The sequence below is a fragment of the Leucopleurus acutus genome (genome assembly GCF_964270905.1).
Source record: "Leucopleurus acutus genome assembly, chromosome: 1".
Classification (NCBI taxonomy): Eukaryota; Metazoa; Chordata; class Mammalia; order Artiodactyla; family Delphinidae; genus Leucopleurus; species Leucopleurus acutus.
Genome location: NC_139142.1, coordinates 92,608,439 through 92,631,885, shown reverse-complemented (window position 1 = coordinate 92,631,885; position 23,447 = coordinate 92,608,439). Strand labels below are relative to the sequence as shown.

The 23,447-nt window shown below is 38.5% G+C and overlaps 1 protein-coding gene and 1 pseudogene across 2 annotated transcripts in view; one reads left to right on the top strand and one right to left on the bottom strand.

Annotated features, from left to right (window-relative positions):
• USP50 (ubiquitin specific peptidase 50) overlaps window positions 1-23,447 on the top strand; it is a gene marked incomplete at its 5' end in the record, with an annotated part of 31,066 nt that overhangs the window by 4,818 nt on the left and 2,801 nt on the right. The window contains 2 exon segments of the mRNA XM_082860542.1: window positions 539-681; window positions 3,981-4,113. Coding sequence (XP_082716668.1) covers window positions 539-681; window positions 3,981-4,113 — 276 coding nt within the window.
• On the bottom strand, window positions 14,031-14,956 carry LOC309960420 (acyl-coenzyme A thioesterase 9, mitochondrial-like; annotated as a pseudogene). The gene has a single exon. The product of its transcript is annotated as an acyl-coenzyme A thioesterase 9, mitochondrial-like (transcript).

Sequence of the window (23,447 nt, the reverse complement as noted above, 5' to 3'; positions counted from 1 at the left end):
AATTCCAAAGCCTCTAAGTGAGGTGCTGGCAATCTGTGCTCGTCTTCCTCTTTAGGTTAATGGTTTGCAGAGCGGGGAGCCTGGCTGGTTGAGGATGTCTCCTGTGGGCATGAGATCTAATTCTCTCTGTTCTGCTGTCTTTATTATGGGCCACCCCCAAATACAGGGATACGGTCATTTTTCAGTCCCCAGATCATTTTTCTGATGAGATGAATAACTTAAAGCAGCTGCCTGACTTGGTTAGTGGAAATTGCATAGTTGGTATTATTCTGAAACAAACCAGAAATGTTAAACTGCTGATTCAGAGATTAGAAATGAGATGGACATTTGGATCTATTTCAATAACTCAGTGAGAAGGCAGCACCTCCTTTGCCAGGTGGACTATATCCAAGCTGCAGCTTGCGGCGCTGGCATCTCTTGGACTTGGAGAAAAGCACAGAGAATTACATTTCCGCAGCTCTTTCAGAGTTCTAATATAGACAGGACCCCAGGTTGAAGTGGATTCAGTTTGGTCACCAAATGCTTCTTCCCTCAACAGGACTGTCTCCAGTGTTTTTTTCAACAAGACACACTGGCCTGGGACAACAAAATTTACTGTTCCTTTTGCGAAACCAAGCAAGAAACAGCTGTGAAGGCCAATATTTCTAAAGCACCAAAAATAATTGTCTTTCACTTAAAAAGGTATGGATTTTAACATTTTGTGAGAAGATTTTTTGAACAGCTTTATCATGATATAATTCACATACCATGCAATTCACCTACTTAAGTGTATAATTCAATGGTGTTGAGTATATTACATTAATTTTTTAAAATCTGTGGTAAAATATATGTAACAAAACTTGCCACTTTAAGTATATAATTTCACTGGCATTAATTACATTCACAATATTGTGCATCGATTTTCCAAAACTTTTTCATCACCCTCAGCAGAAACTCTGGAACCATTAAGCAATAACTCCCCATTCCTCTTCCCTCCCAGCCCCTGGTAACCTCCAGTCTACTTTCTGTGTCTATAAATTTGCCTGTTCTGATGCTTCATATAAGTGTAGTCACACACCATTTGTCTTTTTTGCTGGCCTATTTCACTTAGCATGTTTCCAAGGTTCATCCTTGTTGTGACGTGTACCAGAAGTTCATTCCTTTTTATAGCTGAATAATACTCTATCGTATGTATGTACATCATATTTTGTTTGTCTATTCAACTGTCGATGGACATTTGGCACTCACTTTGAGTGCTTTTAAAAAATAAATTTCCTATAAAGATGTTATAAAATAAATAAATAAATTCCCTAGCTCCACCCTTGGGGATTCTGTTCGCACAGGTCTGAGGTGGAATCTAAGAATCACTATTTAAAATTTTAACACCCCCCCCCCCCACCGCGCTCAGTTATTATTTTTATTTTTATTTTTTTTGTTTTTGTTTTTGCGGTCCGCAGGCCTCTCACTGTTGTGGCCTCTCCCGTTGCGGAGCACAGGCTCCAAACGCGCAGGCTCAGCGGCCATGGCTCACGGGCCCAGCCGCTCCGCGGCATGTGGGATCTTCCCGGACCGGGGCACGAACCTGTGTCCCCTGCATCGGCAGGCGGACTCTCAACCACTGCGCCACCAGGGAAGCCCTATTTTTTAATTTATTTTTGGCTGCATTGGGTCTTAGTTGCTGTGTGGGCTTTCTCTAGTTGTGGGGCGTGGGTTGCGGTGTGCAGGCTTATTGTGGTGGCTTCTCTTGCTGCCGAGCACGGGCTCTAGGGCACACGGGCTTCGGTGGTTGTGGCTCGCGGGCTCTAGAGCACAGGCTCAGTAGTTGTGGAGCGTGGGCTTACTTGCTCTGCGGCATATTCCCGGGCCAGGGCTCGAACCCGTGTCCCCTGCATTGGTGGGCAGATTCTTAACCACTGCGCCACCAGGGAAGTCCCAGTTTTTATTTTTAAAAGTTACAAATCTACAGAAAATTTGAAAAGGTATATAATGAATACCCATATACCCTAGAATCTTCATTAGTTGGGGCCACTTTGCCACATTTCCTTTTGTTCTTCCTGTCTGTCTGTTTCTCCCGCCAGCCCTCCCTTCCATTTTATTAGCTGAACTGTCTAAAGTAAGATGCAAACACCATGGCATTTCATGCTTAAATACTTCAGCAGGTATCACCTGAGAATAGGACATTCTTCTACATAATCACACCATTATCATATAGCCCAAGAAATTTAACAATAATTTTATATCACCCAAGATACTGTCCATATCTAAATTCCCCCATCCCCAAAATATCTTTCATAACTTTTCTTCCAATCTAGCATCCAGTCAAGGGTCATACATTGCATTTGGCTGTCTCTTTAGTCTCTTTTAATCTAGAAGACTCCTTCCCTCTTTTTTCATATTTAAACAATTTTTTCTCATTTTGAGTTTGTTTAGATTATGTCACCCATCCTGGATTTGTCTAATTGTTTCCCCATAGTTAGATTTAGGCTAAACTTTTTTTTTTTAGCAAGAACTTGCCATAGCTGATGTTATAGACTTGTCATTACATTACATCAGGAGGCAGATAATAAAAGTTTGTCCCACTACTGGTAATGTTAATTTGATCACTTAGTTACGGTGGTGACTATACGATCTCACCATTTAAAGGTATAGTAGTTTTCCCCTCTGTAACTAGTATCACTCTGGACTCGTGGATATTTCTAAACTTAATTGGTTTAATATCCATTACTATTATCATTCTCCTCCATGCTCAAATTGTTCAAAGTTGGCCAGTGGGATCCCCTTCAAGCCAGCTCCTGTGACCCCATTAGTTAATTTAAGTTTACTTACATATATAAAATGTATCCTTCTTTTATATAGTTCTATGAATTTTGACAAATGTAATGTAACCATCACTGCCAACAGAGATTCTTTCCATCACCCCAAAAAGTTTTCTCATGTTCCTTTATAATCAATTCCTTCTCCCACCCTCAGCCCCTAGAAACTTCTGATCTGATTTCCATGTTTATTGCCTTTTCCTGAATGTCGTATGTTATACCAGATATGGCCTTTTGAGTTTGGCTTCTTTCACTTAGCACAATGAGATTAACCCATGTTGTGGAATGTAGTCATGGTTCCTTCCTTTTGATTGCTGTGTAGTATACCCTTTTATGAATGTACCAAAATTGTTGATCCATTCACTAGTTGATGAACATTTGAGTTGTTTCCAGCTTGGGGCAGATATGAATACAGCTGCTATAAATTTTGCGTATAGGTTTCTGTGTGGATATAAGTCTTTGTTTCTTCTGAGATGATACCTAGGCATGGGATTGCTGGGTCATATGATATGATAGTCCCTTAGTTTTTGCAAACAACGTTTCTTGCTTTCTGGCACAAGAATATCTCAGCCTCACCCAGTAATTTCCCTTCCCCTGACCTAAACCAGCTGTTTTTCCAAAATGAACATAATTTATTCTTTAAAAAGCTCTGGGGTGATTCTGATATGAACTCAGATTTGGGAATTGCTGATCTGTATAACACATAGAGAATGTGACAAGATTTTCACAAAATTTTATCTTATTAAAGATATATTAAAACCTCCAAGTTGGAAAACAGGACACTGCGAAGACAGTGTGTGCTGAAATCAACATAAGGAAAAGCTGAGTCAGCTTGGTTAGAGTGAACAGCATCAGATGGAGGGAAGACTTCTGGAAGTTATCAATGTGATTTCTACTCCCCCCGATGCTGAGCTTGGCTTTATCCCTTTCTTTTTCTCCCGCTGGATTGACTCTACCCTGTCTCACTCCCTGACTCAGGCTCTTGGCCCACTTCAGCCTCAGTTTTGGCTGTGGAAATTCAAATATATGTAGATAAGGAAAAAATAATTTATGTATAAGTCTACACCAAATAATCTTTCCAAGAAATTACTTTTAACTATACTTAGAACTTGTGAAGGTATGTGGACTTCATTCATGAGTGGTTCACAAACTTACTTTCTATTTTACACATTTACTATATCTCTGCAGGTTTGACATTCTGGGTACAATGAAAAGGAAACTGAGGACAGATATTCATTACCCGCTCACTAACTTGGACCTTACTCCTTACATTTGTCCAATTTTTCGGAAACATCCTAAATATAACCTCTGTGCAGTGGTGGTGAGTAAAATACTGAAACTATTTAAAGTAACACAGATTTAAAGAAAACTGTAGAATTATCTGTTTGAATGACTACTACTTCTATCTCTCCCTGACTTCTCCTATACTGCCCTTTTTAAAACAAATTATAGAGCCTGGAAACTCCCTGCTTTGACCTTGAACAGTAGAGCAGTGAAAGAATACATCAAAGAATACAATGTCCTCTATGCTGCCTCCCCACTGTCCCTCTACTCTATAATACTACAGAGTATTTATTTATTAGTATTTATATTAATAAATAATACTATAACAATAGTAGAGACAGGCTATTTCAGATCTAGGGACATTTGTGAGCTGTGCTCTGGGGGCAGCAGAAGTCGGTTCCAGTAGCTTTATGTTGAATAATCATGAGCCCCTCTATGGTGAAAGCCCCAAACACTAGGTACACGGTAGTCATAGACTCACTACCTGTGTGCGTCAGTCCTAAGGAAACTCTGGGGGTTCCCTTTGGCTCTAAATCAACTGTCATCATTGAGGATTCCCTGAAGGAAAGAAAGCATGGAGTATAATTCAGACCAAATCATCTAGAACTTCCCACAACATCAACCACCCCAAGCAACAGGACATTTTCTGGGTTTCTATTCTGGATCACAGTGTTAAAGATCTGCTTCAGAACATTCAGATTTCAGTTGAACCTGGAGGTCCAGTTGTGTCCAATGTCAGATGGGCGGGGCTCCCACTGGAGCCCAGTATGATTCACCAGAGCCCTCCAGTGTACTGAAGTCTAATTTCCCTTTTGGGCTTATCACTGAATTAGTATAAAATGTTGATCCCACTGGTCTTTCTCTTTAACATCTCTCAGAACCATACTTCAAACTTAAAAAAAAATCCTTCTTTACTTTTTCCTTTTTACTTCAAACCTTCACATTCTCCTTTCTAATTTATCCTGCCCTTAAATATGATTTTCCTTGTCTCACTCGCCAATTTGGAAATTTGGAATTCCTCTTCCCTATCATAATAAACTCTAATGTGAATTCCAAAATGATATGCCCCCTCATATTTTACTGTTTTAACATCTCATTATAAGTGTTTCTGCTTCAAAAAAAAAATCCAAAAGCAGAATTTATAAAAAATTACGTGGTAATTATCTACAGTTACATAAAAAGAGTCACCCAAGCTTCCTATAAATTCTTAATCCTTTTAGTGTTTAAATATTTGTTAATTGAAGGGTAAAAATTGGTTTTGAAAGAGAAATATATCTAGAATTTGCTGCAAATTGATGATTGATCAGAAACAAGAACTAAGCATCTTAGAAACTACGATGTATGGTCATAGGGAAAGGCCAGCCATAGCTCGGTTACTCAAGGTGTCGTCCCCAGGAGACACCTGTTAGAAATAAGGAATCTCAGGCTCCACCCCACATTTACTGACTAGAAACTTGCATTTTATCAAGATCCCCATGTGATTTGAATGCATATGGAAGTTTGAGAAGTACTCAGTTAGACCAGAAGAGAAGGATTACCTCCACACCACCCTTAACAGAGATTTATCCAGCTTTTGAATAAGCCCTTAAAGAGCTTCCTGCTTTATAAGGAAGGCTCTTTATCTGCCAGATTTGTTTGATTTATTTTACAAACATATAGTGCTTGCTATGTACCAAGCACTCTTCCAAGCACTTTATGAATAATCAATCATTTAATCCTTATGTAGCCCTGTGAAGTGTAGGCACTATTATTATCCCCATCTTACAGAATGGGAAACAGGAACAGAGGTTAAATAATCTGCTCCAATCTACTGCCTACAAAGGGCAGAGCCAGGACCTGAAGCCAGGCAGGCTGGCTCCAAACAGTCCTGCTCGCACTGCCATGTTATGCTGCCTCTGACTGTTAACTTGTCTCTCTGTATGGGGCACAAATCTGCCTTCGTCCTTGTAACTCCTTCCATTTGTCCTAATTCTGTCCTCTGAGGTAGTAATAGTAATATGTGCGTGGCTTTTTGGTTAACAAATGCTTGTACATATGTGTTAGTTAAACAGAACACATTCTTCTTTCTTATACATGATGACCATTCAAATATTTGAAAATAGTGATCATACACCAACAGTGTTTACCTCCTTCAACCCGTTTCAGATGATTGGTTTCTAGAAAAACTTTTTAAAATTATGAAATATTTCAGGCACAGAAAACAGAATACAGTAAGTGTGCACACAGATGTTAAGAATAGAATGTTGTAGAAAAAATCAAGCCCCTGTGTATCTTTAACAACCCCACTCCCCCCCTTCTCTGTCCTGAATTTGGAGGGAATTATACCCATGCATTCTTTCATATGTGTTTATACTATACTTTCATACTTTTATCACACATGTGTGATATAGTGCGTTTTGTGTGTTTTATAAATCTAGTATCATTAACTGTACATATCCTTCTGTAACTTTTTTCCTCAGCATTATTTTTATGATATTAATCCATACTGATATATTAGCTTTAGTGCATACATTTACCTGCATTTACTAATTCGTTGTGTCTATTTATTTATCATTTCTCCTGTTGCTGGACAGTTAGGTTGTTTCCAGCATTCTGCTCCTACACCTTTGTATAATGCATTGTCATGTGCTAACACATGAAACTATATATACGTGTGTGTGTGTGTTCTCCCAGATCACATTTTGAAGATAACTGACCTGAATCTCTCCTTTAATCTATTAACATAAAACACTTAATTTATTTTTTCTTTGCTAAAAATGTTTTCACATTTTTTATATCTATTTTCACAGTCGAGAAACTAACATGTAACTTTCTCATACTGTTCTTTTCTATTTTTGTCTTGAGGATCAGCCTGTTTCTAGCCTCATAAAATAAGCTGGCCATTCTTTTCTATTCTTTGGCACAGTCTGCAGAAGATAAAAATAACTTGTTTTTTGAAAGGCTGGTAGAATTAAACAAAAAAACTATCTGGTCCTGAAATTTTTATTCTTGGTGGGTGGATTTTACAATATTTGCTCAATTTGCTTTAGCCAGGATGAGACTATTTCAGGAGTTTCTGTTTCTTCATTTTTGAAAAAATAAACTTTTTATTGAGATAAAACATACATATAGAAGAATGCAAGCCATGAATGTAAAACTCAATAAATTTTCGTAAAGGTAACCTGCCCATGTAACCAGAAAACAGTTCAAGTAGAATATTACCAGCACCCTAACTGCCCTTGTGCCCCCTTCTAGTCCAGGAGACCACTGGCTGCTGACAGAATAGGTTTTGCCAGCTCTTGTGCTTTATAGAAATGGAATCATACTGTGTGTACTCTTTTGTGCCTGGCTTCTTTTACTCAAAATTATGCAACATTCATTCATATTGTTGCATGTATTGTAGTTTGTTCCTTCTCATTGCTGTATAGTATTACACTGTGTGAAAATACCACAAATTGCTCTACCCAAAGATCATGAAGATACTTACCTATTCTATCTTATAAAAGCTTTGTTTTACTTTAGCATGGTTTAAAAAATTATATTGAAAACTTCCAACTTTTTACATTTTCAAATTTATTGGCAGAAAATTGCTCACATTATACTCTTGACATTTTAATATCTCTATTGAATTCTCAGTTCTCCCTTTGTTTATTGTTAATATTATCTGTGTCTAATCTGTTTTTTCTTGGTCAGTCTTGCCAAAGTTTATCTATTTTGTTATCTGAAAGAACCAGCTTGTGGTTTTGTTGATTCTTTATTCCGTTGTGTTCTATTTCATTAATTTCTGGTCTTTATTTCCCTTCTTATACTTTCTTTGAGTTTCCATCAACATGTTATTTAGAGGTGCATTTGAAAAATTCCAAACATAATTTTATTTAGTCATCTTTTTGTTACTAATTTCTAACTTAACTGCATTCTTATCAGAAAATATGGTCCAAATGTTATCTATTCTTGGTACGTGTTGATACTCACTTTGTGTCATAGTTTTGTGTGTGCTTGAAAAGAATTTTTAAATTAGGTTCAGGGTTCCATATGTCCATTAAATATAATGCATTAATTGTGTTGTTTGAATATATACTCTTAATAAGTTTTAGTTTGCTTTAACAAGATTAATAACTGAAAGATATATGGTAAAAAAAGACTGTGATTTTGCCAAAATTTTCCAGTAATTGTCATAATTTGAAGCTATGTGTGCAATTTTATATCTTTGTAGTGAATTGTTCCTTTTATCATGGTAGGGGAATCTTTTATACTTAACCATACCTTTTCACTTAAAGTCTGTCTAGTTTGATATTGAAAAAACTATTCCAGCTTTCTTTTGGATGATATTATTTGTTCTTTTTCTGTCCTTTTCTTTCTTTTCTTTTGTTTTCTTCCAGTTTTATTGAGATATAATTGACATACAGCACTGTATAAGATGTACAGCATAATTATTTAATCATGAAATTATCACAGTAAGTTTAATGAACATCCATCATCTCATTTAAATACAAAATTAAAGAAATAGAGGAAAAGTTTTCCTTGTGATGAGAACTCCTAGGATTTATTCATAACAACTTTCATATATGACATACAACAGTGTTAATTATATTTATGTTGTACATTTCATCCCTGGTACTTATTTATCTTATAACTGGAAGTTTGTACCTTTTGACCATCTTTCTCCAATTCCTCCTTCACCCACCCCCCCCGCCTCTGGTAACTACAAATCTGGTTTCTTTTTCTATGAGTTTGTTTGTTTGTTTTTCAAGTATAATTGACTTAAAACAATATGTTAGTTCTTGTCACACAACAGAGTGATTTGATAGTTCTATACATTTCAAGATGATTACAGTAAGTCTAGTTATGCTACATATGCTACATCCCCACACTGTATATTTCATCCTTGTGACTCATTTGTTTGCAACTGAAAGTTTGTACCTCTTAATTTCCCTCATGTCTATTTTTCCTTCGCCTATGCCTCTCTCTTCTCTTCAACTACTTGTTTGCTCTCTGTAGCTATAACTCTGTTTCTGTTTTGTTTGTTCATTTGTTTTATTTTTCATATTCCACATATAAGTGAAATTGTGTAGTATTTGTCTTTCGCGGGCTGACTTATTTCACTTAGCATACTACCCGCTAGGTCCAACCATGTTGTCACAAATGGCAAGATTTCATTCTTTTTTTTTTTTTATGGCTGACTAGTATTCGATTGTGTATATATGCCACACATCTTCTTTATCCATTAATCTATTGATGGGCACTTGGGTTGCTTCCATATCTTGGCTTTTATAAATAATGCTGCAATGAACATAAGGGTGTATGTATTTTTTCAAATTAGTGTTTTGGTTTTCTTTGGATATATGCCCAGGAGTGGAATTGCTGGATCATATGGTAGTTCTATTTTTAATTTTTGGAGGAATTTTCATACTGTTTTCCATAGTGGCTGCACCAACTTACATTTCCACCAGCAGTGTACTAGGGTTCCCTTTTCTTCACATTCTCACCAACACTTTATCTTTTTTAATAATAGCCATTCTACCAGGTGTGAAGTGATGTCTCATTGTGGTTTTGATGTCCATTTCTCTGATGACTAGTGATATTGAGCATGTTTTCATGTACCTGTTGGCCATCTGTGTGTCTTCCTTAGAAAAAAATTCTATTCAGCTCCTCTGCCCATTTTTTATTTTATTTTTATTTATTTATTTTTTGCGGTATGCGGGCCTCTCACTGTTGTGGCCTCTCCCGTTGTGGAGCACAGGCTCCAACGCGCAGGCTCAGCGGCCATGGCTCACAGGCCCAGCCACTCTGCAGCATGTGGGATCTTCCCAGACCGGGGCACGAACCCGTGTCCCCTGCATCGGCAGGCGGACTCTCAACCACTGCGCCACCAGGGAAGCCCCTGCCCATTTTTTAATAGGGTTTTTGTTTTTTGGATGTTGAGTTGTATGGGTTACTTATTATTTTGGATATTAACCCCTTATCTGATATATCATTTGCAAATATCTTCTCTCATTTAGTAGGCAGCCTTTTTGTTTTGTTGATAGTTTGCTTCACTGTCCAAAAGCTTTTTAGTTTGATGTAGTCCCATTTGTTTATTTTTGCTTTTGTTTCCCTTGCCTGAGGAGATATATGCAAAAAAATATTACTAAGACCAATGTCAAAGAGCATACTGCCTATGTTTTCTTCTAGAAGTTTTCTGGTTTCAGGTCTTACATTTAAATCTTTAATCCATTTGAATTCATTCTTGTGCATGTTGTGAGAGAGTAATCTAGTCTGATTTTTTTGCATGTAGCTGTCCACTTTTCCAACACCATTTCTCTAAGAGGCTGTCTTTTCCCCATTGTGTATTCTTGTCTCCTTGTCATAGATTAATTGACCATGTAAATGTGGGTTCATTTCTGGGCTCTCTATTCTGTTCCACTGATCCATGTGTCTGTTTTTGTGTTAATTTCTCTTTCTGATAGTTTGTTGTTAGTGTACAGAAATGCAGTAGGTTCTGTATATTAATTGTGTATCCTGCAACTTTACCGAATTCATTGATGAGTTCTAGTAGTTCTTTGATGGGATCTTAGGATTTTCTTTTTTTAATGCTATTTATTTTATTTATTAAAAAATTTTTATTGGAGTAAGTTGATTGTTGTGTTAGTTTCTGCTGTACAGCAAAGTGAATCAGTTATACATATACATATATAGACCCTTTTTTTAAGCTTCTTTGCCCATATAGGTCATTACAGAGTATTGAGTAGAGTTCCCTGTGCTATACATACAGTAGGTCCTTATTAGTTATCTATTTTATATATTGTAGTGTGTATATGTCAATCCCAAACTCCCAATTTATGCCCCTCTCCTTACCCCCCGGTAACCATAAGTTTGTTTTCTACATCTGTAATTCTATTTTTTTTGTAGATAAGTTCATTTGTACCTTTTTTTTAGTTTCCACATATAAGCGATATCATATGATATTTGTCTTTCTGTCTGACTTACTTCACTTATTATGACATCTCTAGGTTCATTCATGCTGCTGCAAATGGCATTATTTCATTCTTTTTTATGACTGAGTAATATTCCATTGTATATGTGTACCACATCTTTATCCATTCCTCTGTTGATGGACATTTAAGTTGCTTCCATGTCCTGGTTATTGTAAATAGTGCTGCAATGAGCAATGGGGTGCATGTGTCTTTTCAAATTATGGCTTTCTCCAGATATATGCCCAGGAATGGGATTGCTGGATCATACAGTAGCTTTATTTTTAGTTTTTAAAGGAACCTCCATACTGTTCTCCATAGTGGCTGTACCAATTAACATTCCTACCAACAGTGTATGAGGGTCCCCTTTTCTCCACACCCTCTCCACCATTTATTGTTTGTAGATATTTGATGATGGTCATCTGACCAGTGTGAGGTGATATCTCATTGTAGTTTTGATTTGCATTTCTCTAATAGTGATTTTGAGCATCTTTCTCATGTGCTTTTAGGCCATATGTATGTCTTCTTTGGAGAAATGTGTATTTAGATCTTACACCCATTTATTGTTCAGTTGTTTCTTTTTTTGATATTGAGCTGCATGAGCTGTTAGTATATTTTGGAGATTAATTCCTTGTCAGTTGCTACGTTTGCAAATATTTTCTCCCATTCTGAGGGTTGTCTTTTTGTTTTGTTTATGGTTTCCTTTGCTGTTCAAAAGATTTTAATGTTATGTAGGTCCCATTTGTTTGTTTTTATTTGTATTACTCTAGGAGGTGGATCAAAAAAGATCTTGCTGCAATTTATGTCAAAGAGTGTTCTTCCTGTTTTCCTCTAAGAGTTTGGTAGTGTCTGATCTTACATTTAGGTCTTTAATCCATTTTGAGTTTATTTTTGTGTATGGTGTTAAGGAGCATTCTAATTTCATTCTTTTACATGTAGCTGTCCAGTTTTCCCAGCACCACTTATTGAAGAGACTGTCTTTTCTCCAGTGTACTTTGTTGCCTCCTTTGTCATAGATTAGGTAACCATAGGTGCATGGGTTTATCTCTGGATTTTCTATCCTGTTCCATTGATCCATATTTCTGTTTTTGTGTCAGTACCAACTGTTTTGATGAATGTAGCTTTGTAGTATAGTCTGAAGTCAGGGAGCCTGATTCTTCCAGCTCCGTTTTTCTTTCTCAAGATTGCTTTGGCTATTCATGGTCTTTTGTGTTTCCATACAAATTGTAAAATTATTGTTCTAATTATGTGAAAAATACCATTGGTAATTTGATAGGGATTGCATGGAATCTGTAGATCGCTTTGGCTAGTATAGTCATTTTCACAATATTGATTCTTCCAATCCAAGAGTATGGTATATCTCTCCATCTGGTTGTTTCATCTTTTATTTCTTTCATCAGTATCTTATAGTTTTCTGAGTACAGGTCGTTTGCCTCCTTAGGTAGGTTTATTCCTTGGTATTTTATTCTTTTTGATGCAGTGGTAAATGGGATTGTTTCTGGAATTTCTCTTTCTAATCTTTTGGTTTGCTATTATTTTGTTGAGGATTTTTACGTCTCTGTTCATCAGTGATATTGGCCTTTAATTTGAGTGTGTGTGATAACTTTGTCTGTTTTTGGTATCAGGGTGATGGTGGCCGCATAGAATGAGCTTGGGTGTGTTCCTTTTAATGTGTTAAGAGATTTCTGTGTATTAATTTTGTATCCTGTAACTTTACCAAATTCATTTATGAGCTCTAGTAGTTTTCTGGCAGCATCTTTAAGATTTGCTATGCATAGTATCATGTCATCTGCAAATAGTGACAGTTTTACTTCTTCTTTTCCAATTTGGATTCCTTTTATTTCTTTTTCTTCTCTGCTTGCCATGGCTAGGACTTCCAAGAGTATGTTGAATAATAGTGGCGAGAGTGGACATCCTTGTCTTTTTCCTGATCTTAGAGGAAATGCTTTCAATTTTTAACCATTGAGAATGATATTTGCTGTAGGTTTGTCATATATGGCCTTTATTATATTGAGGAAGGTTCCCTCTGTGCCCACTTACTGGAGAGTTTTTTTTTTTATCATAAATGGGTGTTGAATTTTGTTGAGAGCTTTTTCTTCATCTGTTGAGATAATCATATGGTTTTTATTATTCAATTTATTAATATGTGTATCACATTGACTGATTTGCATAAATTGAAGAATCCTTGCATCTCTGGGATAAATCCCACTTGATCATGTTGTATGATCCTTTTAATGTGTTGTTGGATTCAGTTTGCTATTATTTTGTTGAGAATTTTTGTGTCTATGTTCATCAGTGATATTGGTCTTTAATTTTCTTTTTTTTGTGTTATCTTTGTGTGGTTTTGATACCAGGGTGATGGTGGCCTCATAGAATGAGCTTGGGAGTGTTCCTTCTTCTGCAACTTTTTGGAAGAGTTTCAGAAGGGTAGGTGTTAACTGTCCTCTAAATGTTTGATAGAATTCACCTGTGAAGCCATCTGGTCCTGGACTTTTGTTTGATGGAAGATTTTTAATCACAGTTTCAATTTCAGTACTTGTCATTGGTCTGTTCATATTTTCTGTTTCTTGCTGGTTCAGTCTTGAAAGGTTGTCCTTTCTAAGAATTTGTCCATTTCTCCTAGGCTGTCCATTTTATTGGTGTATAGTTGCTTGTAGTAGTCTCTTATGATCCTTTGTACTTCTTTTTTTTTTTTTTTGGCTGTGAAAAGTCTTAGTTGTGGCACTTGGGATCTTAGTTGCTGCATGTGGGATCTTTAGTTGTGGCATGCAGGATCTTTTAGTTGTGGCATGCGGGCTCATAGCTGCACCACGAGGGCTTCTTATTTGCGGCATTCAGACATCTTAGTTGCAGCACGCGGACTCTTAGTTGTGGCATGCATGCAGGATCTAGTTCCCAGACCAGGGATCAAACCTAGGCCCCCTGCATTGGGAGCATGGAGTCTTACCCACTGAACCACCAGGTAAGTCCCATGATCCTTTGTATTTCTGTGGTGTCAGTTGTAACTTCTTTTTCATTTGTGATTTTATTGATTTGGGCCCTCTCTCTTTTTTTCCTTGATGACTCTCTCTAAAGGTTTCTCCATCCACACTGCATTAGGAGGCAAAACTCAACTTCAAAAACTTACAGTCTTTGGATCCAGCATGTTAAGAAACATCTCATATATGGTTGTCCTCTCCTCAGCAGTGGGAGCCATTTTCAGTAATGACATGGAGCTGAAGGCGACCCTTCTCCCCTTGTTCAATTCTCCTTGTCTAAAGAGCTCTTCTTCCTCTGGGCTTTCAAGGGTGAGTGGATTTAAAAATGCCCACCCTTTGTTTTCAGAATCACGGGCCACCATTACAAATGTCACATCCAAAACAGGGGAAAATTCACTGGGTGTAACTGGAACATATGCATCCTCACTTCCATGGACGTCTTCCCAACCCAACTAACATGGCCACTGAACTTGATGTCCTGTTCTGGGCGTAATTAAGCTCTTCTTACACATATCAATCCTGTCCACCAGGGCTGTAACTACTGATAAAGGAGACATCTTAGCTGAATGATTGTTGTTGTGCATGTAGCAAATAAGTACTCCTAAGCTGTCAAGATCCTCAAGAATCCTGCCAAACCTTACAGTGTTTTGAACAGTCAAATATTTCTCTTGTAATTCAGGCTGACTGCCCAAAGGTAAGAGAACTTCAATGTAACTGTCTTTCATTCTCCTTAGGTGGCAGTCCTTTCTGTGACTTAGCCAAAAAAACTATTAAGTAATTTTCTTTCCTCCATTGCTTTCACGTGGTCTCTCCAGTTTGTGGATGCTCCTACTATCTCCCGCAACTTATCTGGAATTTCATGAATGTGGAAGACTCTCTGTTTCTTGGGATTCTGAGATCCTTGAGTCAGTTCTCTGATGGGAGCAAGGAGCCCTTTACTCAGCGTACAAAGCTGCAGCACTGCCCGCCTCATCGCTCTTGCCTGCCGCCACGCACATGACCACAGACCTGGGCTCTGTGTGCCAGTCGGTGGAGGGAAGTTGAGGCAATGGATGGCAGGAGAGGGGGAAGGATAGCAGGCACCAGACTGGACCTTGCTTACCAGGACTGCACCCTTGCAGTGTGGCCACGGGAGGGGGCAGGGGCGGGCTAGATTTACCAGAATCTTTACCAACCTTTTTGCAAACTAATCTCTCTTATATATTACTTTTTCATTTGTATTCAATTTTATTTATTTGTGTAGGACATATTTCAGTAGACTTTTCAACAAGGGTCTCTTATCCTGAAGTCTTCCAAGTCTTTGACTGAAAAAGTCTTTAGTTTACTTTGATTCTTGAATAATTTAACTAGAGACCAAATTCTAGATGATTTTCTTTTATAATTTTGAAACTATTTTATTATTTCTGTTTATAAGGCTGCCATGGAGTTCTACCATCATGTTATTCTTTTGTAGGTAATCTTTTTTTCTTGTTGCTTTAAAAACTTTTCTCTTTGTATTTGTTGTCTTGCAGTATTATTTTTATTTATCCTTGGTTCACTGTATTTCCTAAATTTGAAGATTCATGCCTTTCATTAATCATTTCTAGTCATTATCACTTTCAATACTGTTTTGCTCCTATATTCTCTAGAACTTCTACAAGGCATATACTGAATGTTCTCATTCAACTTTATTTATTTATTTATTTATTTATTTATTTATTTATTTATTTATTTATTTATTTATGGCTGCATTGGGTCTTTGTTGCTGTGCGCAGGCTTTCTCTAGTTGCGGCGAGTAGGGGCTACTCTTTGTTGCGGTGTGTAGGCTTCTCATTGTGGTGGCTTCTCTAGTTGTGGAGCACAGGCTCTAGGTGTGCAGGCTTCAGTAGTTGTGGCTTGTGGGCTCTGGAGTGCAGGCTTAGTAGCTGTGGCACACGGGCTTAGTTGCTCTGCAGCATGTGGGATCTTCCCGGACCAGAGCTTGAACCCACGTCACCTGCACTGCCAGGCGGATTCTTAACCACTGTGCCACCAGGGAAGTCTCTCATTCAGCGTCTCGTTGCTACTACACTCAGAGTAATTTCCTGTTTTGTTTCTATAGTTTATTCATTCTCTCTTCAATTCTATGTACTATTTACTCGCTACATTAAATTTTTAATTTCAAGTATTTATCATTTCTGAAAGTTCTTTTTAGCAGTTTGCTTCCTTTTCTTAAATGTCTATATACTCTCTGTAGAGTCTCTATTACCTAAAGTCCTTGGACTTTTTTTTTAATTTATTTTTTACATCTTTATTGGAGTATAATTGCTTTACAATGGTGTGTTAGTTTCTGCTTTATAACAAAGTGAATCAGTTATGCATATACATATGTTCCCATATCTCTTCCCTCTTGCGTCTCCCTCTCTCCCACCCTCCCCATCCCACCCTCTAGGTGGTCACAAAGCACCGAGCTGATCTCCCTGTGCTATGCGGCTACTTCCCACTAGCTATCTATTTTATGTTTGGTAGTGTATATTTGTCCATGCCACTCTCTCGCTTTGTCACAGCTTACCCTTCCCCCTCCCCATATCTTCAAGTACATTCTCTAGTAGGTCTCTGTCTTTATTCCTGTCTTACCTCTAGGTTCTTCATGACATTTTTTTCCTTAAATTCCATATATATGTGTTAGCATACGGTATTTGTCTTTCTCTTTCTGACTTATTTCACTCTGTATGACAGACTCTAGGTCCATCCACCTCATTACAAATAGCTCAATTTTGTTTCTTTTTATGGCTGAGTAATATTTCATTGTATATATGTGCCACATCTTCTTTATCCATTCATCCGATGATGGACACTTAGGTTGTTTCCATCTCCGGGCTATTGCAAATAGAGCTGCAATGAACATTTTGGTACATGACTCTTTTTGAATTATGGTTTTCTCAGGGTATATGCCCAGTAGTGGGATTTCTGGGTCATATGGTAGTTCTATTTGTAGTTTTTTAAGGAAACTCCTTACTGTTTTCCATAGTGGCTTTACCAATTCACATTCCCGCCAGCAGTGCAGGAATGTTCCCTTTTCTCCACACCTTCTCCAGCATTTATTGTTTCTAGATTTTTGATGATGGCCATTTTGACTGCTGTGAGATGATATCTCATTGTAGTTTTGATTTGCATTTCTCTAATGATTAATCATGTTGAGCATTCTTTCATGTGTTTGTTGGCAGTCTGTATATCTTTTCTGTAGAAATATCTATTTAGAAATATCTATTTAGAAATATCTTCTGCCCATTTTTGGATTGGGTTTTTTTTTTATTATTGAGCTGCATGGGCTGCTTATAAATTTTGGAGATTAATCCTTTGTCAGTTGCTTCATTTGCAAATATTTTTTCCCATTCTGAGGGTTGTCTTTTGGTCTTGTTTATGGTTTCCTTTGCTGTTCAAAAGCTTTGAAGTTTCATTAGGTCCCATTTGTTTATTTTTATTTCCATTTCTCTAGGAGGTGGGTCAAAAAGGATCTTGCTATGATTTATGTCATAGAGTGTTCTGCCTATGTTTTCCTCTAAGAGTTTGATGGTTTCTGGCCTTACATTTTAGGTCTTTAATCCATTTTGAGCTTATTTTTGTGTATGGTGTGAGGGAGTGATCTAATCTCATACTTTTACATGTACCTGTCCAGCTTTCCCAGCACCACTTATTGAAGAGGCTGTCCTTTCTCCACTGTACATTCCTGCCTCCTTTATCAAAGATAAGGTGACCATATGTACGTGGGTTTATCTCTGGGCTTTCTTTCCTGTTCCATTGATCTATCTTTCCGTTTTTGTGGCAGTACCATACTGTCTTGATTACTGTAGCTTTGTAATATAGTCTGAAGTAAGGGAGCCTGATACCTCCAGCTCCGTTTTTTGTTCTTAATATTGCTTTGGCTATTCGGGGTCTTTTGTGTTTCCATACAAATTATGAAATTTTTTGTTCTAGTTCTGTGAAAAATGCCAGTGGTAGTGTGATAGGGATTGCATTGGATCTGTAGATTGCTTTGGATACTAGAGTCGTTTTCACAATGTTGAGTCTTCCAATCCAAGAACATGGTATATCTCTCCATCTATTTGTATCATCTTTAATTTCTTTCATCAGTGTCTTATAATTTTCTGCATAAAGGTCTTTTGTCTCCTTAGGTAGGCTTATTCCTAGCTATTTTATTCTTTTTGTTGCAATGGTAAATGGGAGTGTTTTCTTGATTTCACTTTCAGATTTTTCATCATTAGTGTATAGGAATGCCAGAGATTTATGTGCATTAATTTTGTATCCTGCTACTTTACCAAATTCATTGATTAGCTCTAGTAGTTTTCTGGTAGCATCTTTAGGATTTCTTATGTATACTATCATGTCATCTGCAAACAGTGACAGCTTTACTTCTTCTTTTGCAATTTGGATTCCTTTTATTTCTTTTTCTTCTCTGATTGCGGTGGCTAAAACTTCCAAAACTATGTTGAATAAGAATGGTGAGAGTGGGCAACCTTGTCTTGTTCCTGATCTTAGTGGAAATGCTTTCAGTTTTTCACCATTGAGGATTATGTTGGCTGTGGGTTTGTTATATATGGCCTTTATTATGTTGAGGAAAGTTCCCTCTATGCCTACTTTCTGCAAGGTTTTTATCATAAATGGGTGTTGAATTTTGTTGAAAGCTTTCTCTGCATCTATTGAGATGATCATATGGATTTTCTCCTTCAGTTTGTTAATATGGTGTATCACGTTGATTATGATTTGTGTATACTGAAGAATCCTCACATTCCTGGAATAAACCACACTTGATTATGGTGTGTGATTCTTTTAATGTGCTGTTGGATTCTGTTTGCTAGTATTTTCTTGAGGATTTTTGCATCTATGTTCATCAGTGATATTGGCCTGTAGTTTGCTTTCTTTGTGACATCCTTGTCTGGTTTTGGTATCAGGGTGATGGTGGCCTCGTACAATGAGTTTGGGAGTGTTCCTCCCTCTGATACACTTTGGAAGAGTTTGAGAAAGATAGGTGTTAGCTCTTCTCTAAATGTTTGATAGATTTCGCCTTTGAAGCCATCTGGTCCTGGACTTTTGTTTGTTGGAAGATTTTTAATCACAATTTCAATTTCAGTGCTTGTGATTGGTCTGTTCATATTTTCTATTTCTTTCTGATTCGGTCTTGGCAGGTTGTGCATTTCTAAGAATTTGTCCAATTCTTCCAGGTTGTCCATTTTATTGTCATAGAGTTGCTTGTAGTAATCTCTCATGATCTTTTGTATTTCTGCAGTGTCAGTTGTTACTTCTTTTTCATTTCTAATTCTGTTGATTTGAGTCTTCTCCCTTCTTGATGAGTCTGGCTAATGGTTTATCAATTTTGTTTATCTTCTCAAAGAACCAGCTTTTAGTTTTATTGATCTTTGCTATCATTTCCTTCATTTATTTTTCATTTATTTCTGATCTGATTTTTATGATTACTTTCCTTCTGCTAACTTTGGGGTTTTTTCGTTCTTCTTTCTCTAATTGCTTAAGGTGCAAGGTTAGGATGTTTATTCGATATGTTTCCTGTTTCTTAAGGTAGGATTGTATTGCTATAAACTTCCCTCTTAGAACTGCTTTTGCTGCATCCCATAGGTTTTGAGTCGTCATGTCTCCACTGTCATTTGTTTCTAGGTATTTTTTTATTTCCTCTTTGATTTCTTCAGTGATCACTTCGTTATTAAGTAGTGTATTGTTTAGCCTCCATGTGTTTGTATTTTTTACAGAATTTTTCCTGTAATTGATATCTAGTCTCATAGCATTGTGTTCGGAAAAGATACTTGATACAATTTCAATTTTCTTAAATTTACCAAGGCTTGATTTGTGACCCAAGATATGATCTATCCTGGAGAATGTTCCATGAGCACTTGAGAAAAATGTGTATTCGGTTGTTTTTGGATGGAGTGTCCTATAAATATGAATTAAGTCCATCTTGTTTAATGTATCATTTAAAGCTGTGTTTCCTTATTTATTTTCATTTCGGATGATCTGTCCATTGGTGACAGTGGGGTGTTAAAGTCCCCTACTATGAATGTGTTACTGTCGATTTCCCCTTATGTTTTTTAGTATTTGCCTTATGTATTGAGGTGCTCCTATGTTGGGTGCATAAATATTTACAATTGTTATATCTTCTTCTTGGATCGATCCCTTGATCATTATGTAGTGTCCTTCTTTGTCTCTTCTAATAGTCTTTATTTTAAAGTCTATTTTGTCTGATATGAGAATTGCTACTCCAGCTTTCTTTTGGTTTCCATTTGCATGGAATATCTTTTTCCATCCCCTTACTTTCAGTCTGTATGTGTCACTAGGTCTGAAGTGGGTCTCTTGTAGACAGCATATGTATGGGTCTTGTTTTTGTATCCATTCAGCCAATGTGTGTCTTTTGTTGGGAGCATTTAGTCCGTTTACCTTTAAGGTAATTATCAATATGTATGTTCCTATTCCCATTTTCTTAATTGTTTTGGGCTCGTTATTGTAGGTCTTTCCTTCTCTTGTGTTTCTTGCCTAGAGAAGTTCCTTTAGCAGTTGTTGTAAAGCTGGTTTGGTGGTGCTGAACTCTCTCAGCTTTTGCTTGTCTGTAAAGGTTTTAATTTCTCCATCAAATCTGAATGAGATCCTTGCTGGGTAGAATAATCTTGGTTGCAGTTTTTTCTCCTTCATCACTTTAAATATGTCCTGCCACTCCCTTCTGGCTTGCAGAGTTTCTGCTGAAAGATCAGCTGTTAACCTTATGTGGATTCCCTTGTGTGTTATTTGTTGTTTTTCCCTTGCTGCTTTTAATATGTTTTCTTTGTATTTAGTTTTTGACAGTTTGATTAATATGTGTTTTGGCATATTTCTCGTTGGATTTATCCTGTATGGGACTCTCTGTGCTTCCTGGACTTGATTAACTATTTCCTTTCCCACATTAGGGAAGTTTTCAACTATAATCTCTTCAAATATTTTCTCAGTCCCTTTCTTTTTCTCTTCTTCTTCTGGAACCCCTATAATTCGAATGTTGGTGCGTTTAATGTTGTCCCAGAGGTCTCTGAGACTGTCCTCAGTTCTTTTCGTTGTTTTTTCTTTATTCTGCTCCGCAGTAGTTATTTCCACTATTTTATCTTCCAGGTCACTTATCCATTCTTCTGCCTTAGTTATTCTGCTATTGATCCCATCTAGAGTATTTTAAATTTCATTTATTGTGTTGTTCATCATTGCTTGTTTCATCTTTAGTTCTTCTAGGTCCTTGTTAAATGTTTCTTGCATTTTGTCTGTTCTATTTCCAAGATTTTGGATAATCTTTACTATCATTATTCTGAATTCTTTTTCAGGTAGACTGCTTATTTCCTCTTCATTTGTTAGGTCTGGTGGGTCTTTATCTTGCTCCTTCATCTGCTGTGTGTTTTTCTGTCTTCTCACTTTGCTTATCTTACTGTGTTTGGGGTCTCCTTTTTGTAGGCTGCAGGTTCGTAGTTCCCGTTGTTTTTGGTGTCTGTCCCCAGTGGCTAAGGTTGGTTCAGTGGGTTGTGTAGGGTTCCTCGTGGAGGGGACTAGTGCCTGTGTTGTGGTGGATGAGGCTGGATCTTGTCTTTCTGGTGGGCAGATCCATGTCTGGTGGTGTGTTTTGGTGTGTCTGTGGACTCATGATTTTAGGCCGCCTCTCTGCTAATGGGTGGGGTTGTGTTCTGTCTTCCTGGTTGTTTGCCATAGGGTGTCCAGCACTGTAGCTTGCTGGTCGTTGAGTGCAGCTGGGTGCTGGTGTTGAGATGGAGATCTCTGGGAGATTTTCGCCATTTGAGATTATGTGGAGCTGGGAGGTCTCTTGCGGACCAGTGTCCTGAAGTTGGCTCTCCCTCCTCAGAGGCACAGCACTGACTCCTGGCTGCAGCAGCAAGAGCCTTTCATCCACATGGCTCAGAATAAAAGGGAGAAAAAGAAGCAAGCAAGCAAGCAAGAAAGGAAGGAAGGAAGGAAGGAAGGAAGGAAGAGAGAGAGAGAAAGAAAGAGAAAGAGAGAGAGAGAGAGAGAGAGGGAGGGAGGAAGGAAGGAGGAAAGGAAGGAAAGAATAAAGAAGATAAAATAAAGTAAGATAAAGTTAAAATAAAAAATAAGTGTTAAGAAAAAAAATTTTTTTTAAAAGAAGAAAATAAACCGGACAGATAGAACCCTAGGACACATGGTGGAAGCAAATCTATACAGACAAAATCTCACAGAGAAGCATACACATACACATTCACAAAAAGAGGAAAAGGGGAAAAAATCATAAATCTTGCTCTCAAAGTCCACCTCCTCAATTTGGGATGATTCATTGTCTATTCATGTATTCCACAGATGCAGGGTACATCAAGTTGATTGTGGAGCTTTAATCCGCTGCTTCTGAGGCTGCTGGGAGAGATTTCCCTTTCTCTTCTTTGTTCGCACAGCTCTCTGGGCTCTGCTTTGGATTTGGCCCCGCACCTGCGTGTAGGTCGTCGGAGGGCGTCTGTTCTTCGCTCAGACAGGACGGGGTTAAAGGAGCCGCTGATTCGGGGTCTCTGGCTCACTCAGGCTGCGGGGGAGGGAGGGGCACGGAGTGTGGGGCGAGCCTGCGGCGGCAGAGGCCGGCATGACGTTGCACCAGCCTGAGGCGCACAGTGCGTTCTCCTGGAGAAGTTGTTCCTGGATCACGGGACCCTGTCAGTGGTGAGCTGCACAGGCTCCCTGGAAGGGGGTTGTGGATAGTTACCTGTGCTCGCACACAGGCTTCTGGTGGGAGCAGCAGCAGCCTTAGCGTCCCCTGCCCGTCTCTGGGGTCCGCACTTTTAGCCACGGCTCGCGCCCGTCTCTGGAGCTCCTTTAAGCAGCACTCTTAATCCCCTCTCCTCGCGCACCAGGAAACAGAGAGGGAAGGAAAAGTCTTTTGCATCTTCGGCAGCTCCAGACTTTTCCCCGGACTCCCTCCCGTCTAGCCGTGGTGCACTAACACCCTGCAGGCTGTGTTCACACCGCCAACCTCAGGCCTCTCTCCCTGCGCTCCCCAGGACTCTCCCTGCGCTCCAACTGAAGCCTGAGCCTCAGCTCCCAGCTCCCGCCCGCCCCGGCGGGTGAGCAGACAAGCCTCTCGGGCTGGTGAGTGCTGGTCGGCACTGATCCCCTGTGCGGGAATCTCTCCACTTTGCCCTCCGCACCCCTGTGGCTGTGCTCTCCTCCGCGGCTCTGAAGCTCCCCTACTCCACCACCCGCAGTCTCCGCCTGCGAAGGGGCTTCCTAGTGTGTGGAAATCTTTCCTCCTTCACAGCTCCCTCCCACTGGTGCAGGTCCCATCCCTGTCCTTTTGTCTCTGTTTATTCTTTTTTCTTTTGCCCTACCCAGGTACGTGGGGAGTTTCTTGCCTTTTTGGGAGGTCTGAGGTCTTCTGCCAGCGTTCAGTAGTGTTCTGTAGGAGTTGTTCCACGTGTAGATGTATTCCTGGTGTATCTGTGGGGAGGAAGGTGATCTCCGTGTCTTACTCT